At 39.9% G+C, this 14,524-nt stretch overlaps 1 protein-coding gene across 1 annotated transcript; it reads left to right on the top strand.

The window, feature by feature from the left end:
- The first annotated feature begins 5,028 nt into the window (after positions 1–5,028).
- On the top strand, positions 5,029–14,452 carry paplnb (papilin b, proteoglycan-like sulfated glycoprotein). Its single transcript, XM_088001957.1, has 18 exons — positions 5,029–6,268; positions 7,377–7,486; positions 7,615–7,675; positions 7,769–7,871; positions 8,155–8,285; positions 8,486–8,806; positions 9,513–9,689; positions 9,792–9,942; positions 10,022–10,099; positions 10,591–10,696; positions 10,803–10,881; positions 11,201–11,440; positions 11,786–11,962; positions 12,045–12,195; positions 12,271–12,348; positions 12,637–12,790; positions 12,877–12,955; positions 13,574–14,452. The coding sequence occupies exons 1-18, from the start codon at positions 6,215–6,217 to the stop codon at positions 13,874–13,876; spliced, it is 2,553 nt and encodes an 850-aa protein (XP_087858083.1). The 5' UTR covers positions 5,029–6,214; the 3' UTR covers positions 13,877–14,452.
- Positions 14,453–14,524: the final 72 nt, after the last annotated feature.

Genomic DNA, 14,524 nt, shown 5'->3' on the forward strand with positions numbered 1-14,524 from the left:
ATCATTTTTAATGAATTTCATCCACTTTGTGCCAGTACCAGTATAATCCTACATCCTGGATACTGCCACCACAGCTCTTGACAGTTAGTGTGGAGTTCTTTGAAAGCCCCTCTTGGATCCTTCAAATATTCTTTCAACACTGTGACCAAATAGCTAAGTCGTTGTGTCCTTTGACCATTTAAATGTTTCTTTTTTTTTTTTCAAAAAGACATTTGAGTCATCCATGTGGGCAGCTGCAATGAGCTAAAAGACTATGGTTTTGCAGAACTGATGTTAGCGAGGACCATGCTCAAGCATTCAGGTTTTGTATGTTTATATACATACATACACATTTTGTTGTGCAAACTTGCAATCCCGAGCCCTCGTCCCTATTAAAATGACCTACTTCAGTGAAATGCCAGTCCTTGCTCTTTTTACCCCTGATTACCCCTTTAGGAAGGACCCCATCAATAACTTCATGTCTCAAATATCGACCACAATCCCCTCAACAACAACAAGTGGACAAGCATAAATCTTGGGCACATGTTTTCCCAGTTGACACCAGAAATAGTCATGAGGAGAAAGGAACTGCAGTAACTCCCTCATCGACTTAAGACTCCAGAGGAGAGCTGATGAGCTTCTGGGTGATAATTCATTCAGTATTTTTTTATGGTTACATTTTGAGTTTAAATCCAGAAGCAGAAACCAAGTAATCTTGTCAAACAAGCTTTGGCCTATTTTGACACCTACTTGCATAACTAACACGAAGCGCATATAAATTCAAACCGCAAGTGAATTGATACATACATTCACAGTGCTACAAAGCAAAGTCATGAGTTGAAAGGGTCGGGCAGTTGTTGGAAGCGTGTTCCTGTTGAGACTCTGTGATTGAATCTATTTTCTGAGGCCACAACAATGCCTCCTTTCTCCTCTGTGCCTCACGCTTGATTGGCCGCTCTGAATAAGACTCCAAGCGAAATAATCCATACCCCTGAACCCCCACACAGCATTCTCAATACACAGAAGCACACAGGAATCCACATGTTGACACTTAAATAGTTACACATGTTGAGGCTCATGAAGCTTGGGCACGGCCTCTTGGAGAGTTTGCTGCTGCCAGCCTATCTTTACTTTGTTTTAAATGTTCATATTCACACTCACACGGTTAGGTAAATAAAATACACACAAGCAAGAAAATAAAATAAATAAATAAAAACAGCAGGTAGTGCGTTTTATTCAAGTGGAAACGCCTCCGTACAGAAATCTCCTTTAACAGTTTGGAGAAACATTGAAAGTTAGAAGTCCTTAGGGCGCCCCCACGTGGAAACTTTGAAGAACTGCAAAACAGTTAGGCTGAAATACAGATAAGATGCTCACGATATGATGCATTTTATTGCCTCACAGTGGCTTCAAATCAATGAATACTGTATAAAAATATTTAGTATTTATCACTTGGTTTGTTGTAAAATGAATCACGTCTCTTCAGGATGGGACCCATGACTTCAAAAAACTACCTGTGTTAAATAGCAGGAGTTTTTCAGAAAGCATTCACGTCCCATATTGCTTTCCACATTTTATCAACCTATATATAAAGCAATTTAAGTATAAATATTTGTGTGATTTTTATTGCCCACAATAAAGTGAAAACATATTTTTAAACATTTATGTAAGTTTATAAAAATGTAAACATTTGAAGATAACTAATATCTACAGTATAAGGATTTTTTTGGGGGGGAGGACAAATGTTGGGGTTCATTTTAAGATAAAAGAGAAAAAGTACGAGAGATAGAGAGAGAGAGAAAGAGAGAGAGAGGGAGAGAGAGAGAGCGTCAGCTGTTTCATTCACTAACAACAGTTTCATTCTGAGGGTTGACCTTGGTTGCTCATCATTGGCATCGGAAACCAGTAAGAGGTGATTGACTTCATTTTGGTTTATCTGAAAATATATTTTATAATTCTATATTTTTCAGTATAACACAAAGAAACATTCAAAAGCATAGTGGAGGTCTTTTGGTAGCATTTTTTGTTACTGGTGTTCAGTCATAGGACAACCAATAATTGGTAGTGTTTGATGTTTTGTTGAAGTTTGATCATGTCAGGTAAACCTGTCAATTTGTGAGTATCTAGGCCGTCACTGTCTTAATACTAAAACTATTCCCTGGTAAAAAAAAAAATAAAAAATGTTCTTGCTTCTGGATTGCATTATAAAACCGTAATATTTAAAATGGACTCAACTATTTTTTTAAAATCTTATACAAACATTGTTCCTTTTCTTTTCAGTAAATAATATTAAGTGGAACCAAATCTGTTATGACAAATCAATTATTCCTTTTGATATAGCTAAAACTTAAACGTCCGTATTTTGAGCCACTTGGAGATTAAGAAGAGTTTCCCCTGGCGTTGGCCTCCTCAGAGCAAGTTGTTTTGTTTTGATAAGAGCTTTGGGGAGGCGAGCTCATCATGTAAACTCGTTATCTTTACAGCCATTTAAAGAGTAGTTTCTTCTGCTGGCTCTTTAACGTGTTCTAGGACATGTGAACTTTAAATATCGCCGCAGTTTGTTTGTTTTTCTTGTTGGACAGATTCGTGCTTTGAACAAGGAAAGTACTTGTACAACCTAAAAAGTAAGTTAATATAATTCTATTTTGCACAAAAAAATATATTTGAAAACTTCTAACTTGTGTGTACTAAGCTCTGTTTAATGGAAGGAACCATGTGCTCCATTGTTTCTGTTTTAAAAACAAACAAACAAAAAAACAGAACATATAAAATATTCATTTGTAATTTTTCAGGATTTAAAAATATGTAAGAGGTCTTGGAATGCTCTTTAACTACTGAGCTATTTTTTTCCCCACTGTTTTGTTATTTGGCATTAAAATTTCAAACTGCAAGGTATTCTATTAGGATTCATAATTATGCTATGCATAACTATGACATGGGGAAAAAATAGGAAATAGGCTACCAAGTACAATACATTGAAGTTTGTGATGGCAGTGTGGCAAAAGGTGAAAATATTACAGGAGAATGCTTTTGGACGCTCAAAGCACCTGTAACAAAACCTTAAAGTAATGTGACTGTAATTCCTCCACAGTTCACAGGAATTATCCTCACCGTAGAGCAGAGGTCTCTGCACGTTATGTGTGTGTGTGTGTGTGTGTGTGTGTGCGTGTGTGTGTATGTGTGTGTGCGTGTGTGTGTGTGTGTGTGTGCGTGTGTGTGGGGGTGTGTGTGCATGTGTGTGTGTGTGTTCTAAGACCAGCCGCAGGTAGCTCTAAGAGGACGGGGTTAATCTTTCCCCTCAGACAGTAAAAGCGGTCAGCCGAGAAGGAGGTGCTACATAATCTCACGTACAGCCTGCTGCTCATCGGAGCCCCAGTAGGGGCATTGCTTGGGCCAGCTGCCCTAAACTGGATTATGGTTCTTTTGCACGGCAGTGAACGAGCACTTGGACAGAAATACACCTGTGCACAAATGCACTGAACACGCAGGTGCACAAGAGAATGAGATTACACCGAATGGCCTCTTTACCCCACTGTGTAAGGGGATAAACTCCTCACGATTTAATAGAATCCAAGCGAGCAGAAGCAGTCCTCCTACTTTACATTCCTTTCCAATATTTATTTCACTGCTTTTCTTTGAAGCTAAATGATTAATTTTATTTACAGATATCTGTTTTGGTGAAATCACTCTTGGTTGATTGAGAGTTTCTGCATCAGGAGGATCATGGAGAAAGTGTCGAAAGCAGAGGAGAGTGAGAAGGAGGAGATGGAAGAGACAACGGAGGATTCAGGGCCTGAGATCAAGCTGGAGTCACTGGACAACTCCAACTTTGACACCCTCTTCCAGGACACGGCAGAGTTCGAGTCGGCCGCAGACCGTCTGGAGCAGGTGCTGAAGAGCATGGAGACGCTGCTGACGGACGTGGAGGACCTCCGGAGCCAGTGCAGCTTTCAGGCCTCGGAGCTGATGCAGGCGGCGGCCGATCTGAGGCAGCAGCAGGAGGAGCTGAAGGAGAGCTACGCCGAAATGGCCCGGGAAATGCAGGATATAGTGGACTCGGTGGAGGAACTGTTCAGCACCAAGAGCGCCTTTGAAGCCAAGGAGAAGGAAACGCAGAAGCTGAGCCGGCAGTTTTGAGACAGCGGAAGGGATGGACCCTGTTTTCAGTTGTGGGATGAATGCACTGTGTGGGGTGGCGGTTTGGACTCTGACTGTGTGAGACGCAATTTTTAAGCTGTTGACATGTGAAATAAGGCTTGTTTGAAGTGAAAATTGTTTTTAGTTTATATCTGACAACCGCAATGTGAAAGTCTTTAAAAAAAAAGTTATCTATAGAAAGCTGCAATAGTAATAAATCATATATTTGTTGTAAACGCCATCGTCCAAACTTTTGTGTTATTGCAAATGCTTTGTACTCAGATATACATTTCAAGTTCAGACTCCACTTTGGCCCAGTTCGTGTCACATAGTCATAATTTGCTTCAGTAAGTAATATGTCTTGCTAGTTTTGGAGATTTAAAAATGTGCATTCAATGTTTTTAAGCAAGAAAGACACAAAAATGTTGCTGTCTTCTGGCTTCCCTTGATATATGTTTCAGACTGCGTCCCTGCGGTTTTCAACTAAAATAAACTAACCGAAGTATAAAAGCAATGTTTTCCTCCCCCAGCTCCACTGCTGTGACTTAATGGGCTGTGTTTAGTGGTTATGAGATGTGCAAAAGGGACAATCAGTGGTCAGAACGAGCTGTAAAAAACAGTAAGGAATAAATCAATGAGAAGCAATGGAAAGTTACGGCTATATTTTACTTTATTTTTTTTTTTAGATGGGTTTTATGGTATATCCAGTGATTACTGTTGAATTTGCAACATGTATATGCGCAACCAATAAATGTTAGGTGTCAGAAGTCATTTGGTGTGTATAACATTGTTGGATTAAACGCCTGCATTCATGCAAATAGCAGCATTATGAAAAAGTACTCCCCTTCCATCCCCCCACACAGTTTTTTTTCTTCTTTTTTTTGGTTACACTTACAATAAATGTTTTAGTTATCATCTCAATAAATAGGAAATTTAGTTTTCAAATGATAATTTTAGTTATTAAGAGAAAAAGGCAATTCAAACCAGCCTGACCATGTTTGGAAAAAGTAATTTTCCCCTTTAACCTCATAATAGACAGTTTCAGACCATCATCTTTCTGTTTAACCCAAGTGGGCGGAAGCTTAAAGTCATGGATTATGATCCAACATTCATCTTTAGATCTTTATCTGCTAGATTAGGAATAATTCATGGCATCATCAATTAAGGCAGGTCATCCAGGCTTTGAAGAGGAAAAGTAGCTCTCATTCATAATACTACCACTGCCATGCTCCAGGACATCCTTGGAAATAGGTTCGCAGTATGATTTGGAGGGCAACTATTTCCACTTTTTTAAATGCCAATGACTTCCTTTCTTATCTGCTTTTACATTTCTGAAGATCGCTGCATGATGTGTTTGTTTTCAAAATCTTTTAGCCCACAGCACGTCATCTGGTCAGAGTATTTAGGTGTTTTCTACAGTTGTCAGGCCCGGGTGTAGCTAATGTTATTAAACTAAAGAATACAACTAATCTCAGGTGATTTGTGATTTAGCAAGAGATGCAATTATGTTTTCAGATTGGGTAAAATTGGTTTGCTAAATCCATTTGCATATTAAATTATTTGAAAACTGCATTTTATGTTTTTTTTTCATGTTACATTCAATTTAAAAATGAAACTCTAAAGGTGCATGCAATTCAGCATATAACGGGGCAAATCCTTTTTTTTATGGGGACGTATATAAATAGTGCTAAAAACAGGGGCTAAAAAAAGCTTTTTTTTCTGGAAAAAGAAAGTCTTCTTGAATGGTTGTAACTTGACACTTTCTGGGCTGCGGTTTTGGCAAGCAGGCCAGATGAGAAGATAGAAATCAGTGTGTCTGTGCCGTCTTTCATCTTGTAGATCCACGTTCCTCTGAGGTGCTGATCTACCAGCTGAGGATTTCCTTAAACAAGGTAAGGCAGCATTACCTTAAAACACGTTTTCACCTCTCTCTTGTGTAAATGACATTCATTCAGCATCACCAAAAAAGAAAAAAAAAATCCAGATGTGGATGAAAATGATGGTGAATCAGTTACGACAAAAGTTGCACGTCTTTGCATTGAGATTTGAGTTATTTAGCAGCTTTTCTCATTGATAGTTTGAGATACTTTTGGTGAACATGAACATCCTGCAAGTCCTTGGCATCCTGCAGCTGGTTGTTCCTGCTTTTACAGTGAGTCTCATTTTTTAACATGTTTTATTAAATACATCTAACTGCATGTTTGAGTCAATAATAATTCTTCATACAGTTCATAGTAAACTGAAAAAAAAAATAAACCTAGCACTTATGGACTACTTAAAAAAAAAAATTAAAATAAAGCAGTATGAGTAGTGTTTTTTTCATGTGAAGTTTTAAATTGCAGAATAAAAATTATGATTTGATTTGTTGTATTTTTGTACTTACAACCAGGTACTGCTAGTTATCTCCACACTAAGACAAAAGGTATTGTGCGGCTTAAAGAAAAAAACAATGTCTGATCACTGCTAATGTCAGTGACATGCTACCTTCCATCCATCCATCCATCCATCCATCCATCCATCCATCCATCCATCCATCCATCCATCCATCCATCCATCCATCCATCCATCCATCCATCCATCCATCCATCCATCCATCCATCCATCCATCCATCCATCCATCCATCCATCTGCAGATAAAAGCCACATTGACACGGGGAGAACGTCTTCTACCCGTCAATAAGACCAAATTTGGGTAGCATTCAGCTGCTACAAACCAAAGCATCACCATTCAATATTACTAGTCAGCTAGTCTACATTTTGTGAATCTTTTAAGCTTAAGTTCCCTTTTATTCAGACCTGTTCAGATTCAGGGTTACTTCTACAAACAGTATTAATTTGTCTAGACAAGGTTTTGTTTTCCCTCAAACCTTCGCAGTCTAAAATATCCTGGAGAATAAGACAGTTTCACAAAGGAAAACAAAAGGGACAATTTTACTCAAATATTTTACTTGTACTTTAAGTTTTTAGAGTAAAGTGTGCTTTTGCTGTCATCACAAAAAATGATTGTGATTATATGCCAAGGAGCGAGTTTGTATATTCATTATGCAACACACAGGGGTTGGTTTGTGGTTTCAAGTTCCAGCATCTATTTTAGTCTCATTGTGCTCTCACACTTTGGCCTGTTGGTTTGCGGCGGCTTGGATTTGGTGCGAGGAAAGCAGCATGTGGCCCAGAGGCGGCACGAAAACCCTATTTTTTTTTTGTTTTTTTTCGAAATGTAACTGCATTTCCATTTTTTATTTATGCATTCATTTTGGCAGGTGACACAGCCGGTAAATGACTACTGGGGAGAGTTTGGGCCCTATGGCCCTTGCAGCCGAACCTGCGGCACCGGAGTGGCAATGAGAACCAGGAGATGTATTACTTCAAGGTAGGATATTTAAACGCTCATAGTGAGACTAATATAATATAATATAATATAATATAATATAATATAATATAATATAATATAATATAATATAATATAATATAATATAATATAATTTTTTTCTCCTGCAGGACAGATGGAGGACACAACTGTGTAGGATCCTCCAAATCGTTCCTTGCCTGTAATACTCATGTAATTACATAACTCCCTTAAAAACAAACTCAGTGCGTACAGGAACACAATGTGGAATATTTAGATATACAGTGCTTGTTTTTGTTGTGACAGGCCTGCCCCGTTGGATCAAAAGACTTCAGGGAGGAACAATGTTCAGAGTTTGACAGAATGGACTTTCAAGGAAAACGACACACATGGGTGCCTTATTATGGAGGTACAGTCTCCAGTAGGGTCTCTTAAAATCTGTCGCCACCACCAAGAAGAAAGAAAAGGTTTCACGGAAACTTTTCTGCTTTAAAGTTTTAATTTTTAACATAGGGTTGGATTAATATTTCATAAATATTCTACTATGTAAAAGTTTAATTAAAAATGTTGATGACAAACATAGTGGGGATTACAGTGAGCAATGCTTTGTTTCAAATTACACAGTATTCCAGGAATAAAGTGTATAAAGCTCCTGATTCAGCGTGTTGCTGATTACTCCTTTAATATTCCAGCTTCTAATCCATGTGAGCTGAACTGTGTGCCAAGGGGACAAAACTTCTTCTACCGCCACAGGCCAACAGTGGTGGATGGGACCCCATGCTATGTGGGGCGCACTGACATCTGTGTGGACGGAGTTTGTCGGGTAAGATTTGAAGCCCACTTTTTTTAAAAAGTAACCATTTTCTGTATCTCCACAAACAAAAATTATTTTGAAGAATCCACACGCTAAAATTTGACATCTGGTGGTTCAATCTAGGGGTGGCAAACTTATGTAGCTTTCCATTTCAGAGACTTCACACCTAAACTTATTTGTCACACTGCTGATGTGTTGTCTCTGTCCAGCTGTTGGACCACAGAGAGTTTATGGGTTTGGACAACGACACAGTCTCTGTCCACTCCTCTACTCCTGTTGCTGTTTCCCCCCATCCAAGAGACACACGCACGTACATCTACAGGGCCGGGGTCTACGGAGAGTGCTCTGCCACCTGCGACGGAGGCATGCAGTACCGCAGCGTGGAGTGCTGGGTCCAGGGCCCGTCAAACCCCCATGTGGTCGATGAGTCGTACTGCATCACACAGCGCCTGCAGAGGCCACAGAGTCAGCAGGCGTGCAACATGCATCCATGTGCTGCTGCAGAGTTCAGCGTCTCCAGCTTCAGTGTGGTTTGTATCTCACAGTGTGGAACCTTTGATAGGTGTCATAGAAGCTAGAATAAGGTTAATGCTGTCTTTTCTTTGTCAGTCTTGGACTTTTGCTTACAGTGCCTTGAAAAAAAAAAGCCATTTAATAAATGAAAACTTGAAAAGTGTGGAGTGCATTTGCATTAAGTCCCCATTTGAGGACTTTTAGAACTTTTTCTCTATAAAAACACAGCTCTGCAGAGCTTCTTTTGAGACTCTGGCAGTATGTTCTGCTTGCTAACTCCACTCTGGTTTTATCTTTAGATTTCCCTGTTCTGACTAGCTTCTCTGTCCCCACTGAAAAAAAAACAAAAAAACAAACAAACCTCTACTGCATTTATAAACTAGCTGAATTTACACTGATATTTGCTTACTCATAGGTCACATATGGACTATTTTATAATTTGGCAAATTGTGAATTGATCAAAGTTATCACAGTAAAGTGGACTGAAAAGGTTTTTAACTGAAGAAAAGTATGAAAATCATTTCTTCAATGTTCTATAATTGTTTTCCTTCACAAATGTGCATTTATTTATATAAATCATTTATGCTAATGTACCAATAAAATAAATGAAAGTTTGTGTTTTTAACATAAGAATATGACAAATTAAAGCACTAATGTAGCGAATACATTTGCTTATAACATAACTACATAGACAGCCAGTTTGAAACTGTATTTGGTTGTCAGTGCTCAGTGACCTGTGGTGAAGGGCAGCAGACGAGGGAGGTGGTCTGTGTGGGAGCGAGAGGGGAACACCTGCCTGACCACGCCTGCAGAGGACTGGCCAGACCTGCTTCTGTCCAGACCTGCCGCCGACCTGCCTGTCACACGCACATTTCCTGGCATGTGACCGAGTTTGGACTTGTAAGTTTAAGAGGAAAGTCTCTGCGAAAGCATTTAAAAAAAAAAAAAAATAATTAATCCGCATGAGTACGTCAGCATTAACAACTCATCTTAAATCCGCAGTGCTCCAGAAGCTGTGGAGGTGGCGTGAGGGAGAGGAAGGTTGGGTGTTTTGATGCAGATCTGAATCCCTTCTCTGAAGATCAATGTGGATTTGAAAGCAGACCCACATCTGTCGAAACATGCAATGCGCAGCCCTGTAACAGACCACAAAGTGAGCCAAACGTTGACTGCGGCGTGTTTTGGTTGGAATATTTGTGCTTTTCAGCCATTACAACCTTATTTCCCTCCAGCGGTTCCAAGCATCCAGGACTCAGGGGCTGGTAGAGGCACCATAAGGTTTGTGCCCCATGTTCCAGGGGAACATTCAGGTTTGTTTCTGGTATTTTCTTTTACTTTTTAACTGAATAATTTTCAGTCACAGATGGTTGCAGGTGAAATTATGATGTTAAAATAAGATTTTTCCTTCTTATGAATAAACATTTGTTTATTGAAGATGTTTAAATTTTGCAACTTTTCTTTTATTCGTGGACCTACAAAGAAGTATCAAGGTCATCTCTATACATTTTAAGTTTTCAAAATAGTTATTCTGAGAGGTCAAATATTCCTCAGGGCCACTTGCTGGCCAGGGGCCCCTAAAAAACAACTTTTTCTGGTAATTTGCATATTCTAAAAGCTATGGTTAGTATCTGATTTTTAAGTAGCTTTCAGAAAAAAATTAAACTTTTATTTTCCACTAAATGATCCCAGTAACTCTACTCGATATTGGTAGATTTAATGGTTATTCCCAATGCAGATTATGGATTATGGATTTAAGAACAGCAACATTCAGTGAAATTGTTACCCTACCCTCTCGTGTTAGGTCTGCCTTGTGTGCAGTCACTGTATGGATGCTGTCCTGATGGCCACACAACTGCAACTGGACCCAGGAACCAGGGCTGCACACAAGATGACTGTGTTCGTAGCAGGTAATGTGCTCTCTGGATTCTGTCATTTAAACCAATATTTGACTAAAGTAAGTTGCTTTGTACCCGTTAAATGTTTTCTTTAACAGAAAGACCTTCTCATCCTCAGATATGGCTGTTGTTTGGATGGAGTGACCCCAGCTGCAGGGTTTGGAATGGCTGGATGTCCTGAGTACCAAACACCTGGGGTAGGACTCAAATTCGGTTGATTTGGTTCGACCTTCACATTTTAACTTTGCCATATTTTTGTGTAAATTTGTGTAAAAGTCACTTCATTGGACTTCAGGCCATACAGTGCCACCTACACGGCAACCAGTGTAAATACCCAAAGACATCATAAAACAACAGTCACCTATATTATCTAATCTATATAGGTAATAGTTCAAAGAGAAGAAAAAAGAAACTAAATTTGGAAATGAAATGCAAATTGTTCAGCTTCCAATGCCAAAGCCTGCTCCATTGAAGTGTTATATTCAAATCACCTGACTTTATTTGATGTGATGACAGGGTCCAAGAGAGACGCTTACGTACATCTACAGGGCTGGAGTCTACAGCGAGTGCTCTGCCTCCTGCAATGGAGGCGTGCAGTACCGCAGCGTGGAGTGTTTGGTTCAGGACCCATCAAACCCCAGAGTGGTGGACGAGTCCTACTGCATCGCCCTCCGTCTGCAGAGGCCACAGAGTCAGCAGCCTTGCAACAGACACGCTTGTGCTGCTGCAGAGTACAGCGTCTCCAGCTTCAGTGTGGTTAGTATCTCACTCCCAATTATGGTCTATCACAACTATCACATCGTTTGGTGAACCATCACCCTAAGCTAGACTGTTGTAAAACCGACGTACGAAGCAAAGGCTTTTTTTTTTCCCAAGGCTATATGGCCTAAGTGACTGAGTTCCTACAAGAATGCTGTTTGCTCATATCCTCTTGACAGTTTTACATTTTCTTTCAGCTGAGAGAGTTTTCTGTTTCTCAGTAAGTGTCAACAGTCATTCGTAGATGTTTTTACAGGGTCTACACTGTAACCATCTTGACTAATTTGACGACAAAAGATAAATGGATTTATTTCAGCGGAATGTGGTTGTGCCTTCTGTCAGTGCTCAGTGACCTGTGGTGAAGGGCAGCAGACGAGGGAGGTGGTCTGTGTGGGAGCGAGAGGGGAACACCTGCCTGACCACGCCTGCAGAGGACTGGCCAGACCTGCTTCTGTCCAGACCTGCCGCCGACCTGCCTGTCACACGCACATTTCCTGGCATGTGACCGAGTTTGGACTTGTAAGTTTAAGCGAAAACATCCTCGCCACCTTATTGCTGCCGTTATCTCTACCTTGTTATCCTCTGTCTTTTGTCCTTGCAGTGCACCAGAAGCTGTGGCGGTGGCGTGAGAGAGAGGAAGGTCGGCTGCTTTGATACAGATCTCAATCCCTACCCAGAGGAACGATGTGGAGCAGCTAGCAGACCTCTTTCTGTAGAGTCATGCAACACACAACACTGTACAGGAGTACAAAGTGAGGAAAAACCTCTTTTGAAACCTTCGGTTTTGTATTTATTTCGTGTGCTAATTTTTTTCAAATATTTTTTAGCGGTTCCAAGTGTTCAAAATCCAGAGGCTGGAGAAAGTCCAAGAAGATTTGTGCCACATGTTCCAGGAGATCATTCAGGTTTGTAAAAATGTCACTCCGCATCTTAGCATCCAGGCTGGTAGATCTACCAGAAAAACAAGATGTGGACATGGTTTTCTATTTGATTCTGTTGCAATCTAAACTTTCGAACAAAAACGCAAAACCACTGACATTTCTGATCTAATCTATTGTGAAAATTCTAATAAATAGTATGTTGAACAAATATGCAAATGCAGACGACCACAAAACAAGATTAAATCAAAACGTCTATGGCATTTTGGGTGGTAATGAGTACGCTGTGTTTGATGTCATGTTTTCTTGCTTTAGTTCCAAGGCCAGACACGTACAGTGAGCGGGGTCCCTACCCTCCTGTGTACGGTCCCCACTGTGCTCAGTCGTTGTATGGCTGCTGTCCTGATGGTCACACCTCTGCAACTGGACCTAGGAGCCAGGGCTGCCCACATGACTGTGCTCAGAGCAGGTAACCTAGTGTCTTCATCTGAGCTTTGAAACCAGTTAATAACATCCAGAAAAATTATCAATTTCTAACAGAGAAATTGTTTATAGATATGGCTGTTGTTTGGATGGAGTGACTCCAGCTCCAGGAGTCGGAAGGGCCGGATGTCCTGAGTTTCAAACGACTGAGGTAGGAAGGAAATTTGTGGCCTACATTAACACACCGAGGTGAAATTCATAAAGCGTAGCCGTCTCCATCATTCTCCACAGATGCTTTGCTCTTATGTGTTTCTGCACTGGATTTGCAAAGCAAATTGCTCTAAATCAATGGTCTCAACCTCCAGTTCGCAAAGGACAAAGTCCTGTAACATTCAGATGTTTCTCTGCTTCAGCACACCTGGCTTCAATATTAGCTCATTAGCAGAGCTCTATAAGGCTTGAATGTATGTTAGCCCTGCGGTGGACTGGCGATCTGTCCGCCTCTTACTCGTTGACAGCTGGAGATAGGCACCAACACCTCTCCCGACCCCAGTGGTATAAGGGTGTAAGAAGATGGATGGATGAATGAATGTTAACGAGGTGTTCTTGGCAGCTATAGCAGATGATGTTATTGTTTTGTACTCAAAAATGACATCCTTTCATTCGAGTCTGGTCCATACAGATAGAAAACAAATGTGAAAACCCATATAATTATATCAGAATTTTTTAAAAATGATGTATTTAATGTTAATTTACATACACCACTTACTGCATTCTAACTTTAACCTCAACCATCATTAGTTTTTTTGTTTTGTTTCTTTCCTAACAGCTGTATCCATCTCGCCCTGCTGATCCATCCGGAGGGAACATTTGCCTCCTGCCCCGTGATGAAGGTCCTTGTGACAACTGGATGGTTCGGTTTACATATGACTACAGCTCTGGCAAATGCAAGGAGTTCTGGTACGGAGGCTGCCATGGCAATGCCAACAACTTCAGGTCAATGGAAGCTTGCAGGACAGAGTGCGAGGGCGTTTCAAGAAGGCCTGCACCTGTCAGGGGGGCGCCGGGAAGAGGGTCACTTGGAAGCATTGCAAGGGCAAGGGCTCAGCGCTCACGTATTCAGCGTGCATAATAAAAAAAGAATTGTAAGATACAAAATATATACTGTCATGTAGAGATTATTTTAAACTAATTTGAAGAGACTGTAAATCATTACAATATTTTTCAAAGCAGTACCGTACAATTTTACTCTTCCGATCAATATTTTCAAATGAAAATGTTTCTTGAAGTCTTTAGAACTGTTTCTGGGAATAATAAAAGTAAAGTGAAATAAAACTGTTCATTCAAAATAGTAACCGAAAAGCTCTCTATTCTATAAACCCAGTTATTGGCTTGTTTGCTTTATGCTCTTTATATTTTAGGTTCTGTTCTTCCCATCAGTTTTAAATATGTCTTTACTATCTAAAACTGGAATATGTGGATGGACAGGATTTTGTTCATATGCCACTTGAAGAAAATTGCCTTATTCTATATGTCAAGTCAACATGACATTTTATCATAATAAATTATATACTTACAAATCTTTGTCCTGATTTTACATTTTATTTGTTTTCTTCTGCAAATGTCTTTGTGATGTTGATTGATCATTGACATACCGTAAAACTGTGAGTAGGCCCAATCAATAAAGTGTTATTTGATCCTCCTGCAATTGGTGTTATCTGTGATAGTGTGGTCATGCAATATCTGCAGATGGGAAATTGTAAAAAAAGGGGTCAAACAC

Source organism: Poecilia mexicana, unplaced genomic scaffold (assembly GCF_051168715.1).
Source record: "Poecilia mexicana isolate PSO_F unplaced genomic scaffold, ASM5116871v1 scaffold_21, whole genome shotgun sequence".
Classification (NCBI taxonomy): Eukaryota; Metazoa; Chordata; class Actinopteri; order Cyprinodontiformes; family Poeciliidae; genus Poecilia; species Poecilia mexicana.

Bases quoted from the DNA above. Each gene is read 5' to 3' on its own strand.
- paplnb (XM_088001957.1), top strand. From the start codon at position 6,215: ATGAACATCCTGCAAGTCCTTGGCATCCTGCAGCTGGTTGTTCCTGCT. The intron at 8,807-9,512 runs GTTTGTATCTCA...TTTGGTTGTCAG, and splicing joins GCGTCTCCAGCTTCAGTGTG to TGCTCAGTGACCTGTGGTGA. The intron at 12,349-12,636 runs GTTTGTAAAAAT...TTCTTGCTTTAG, and splicing joins TGTTCCAGGAGATCATTCAG to TTCCAAGGCCAGACACGTAC.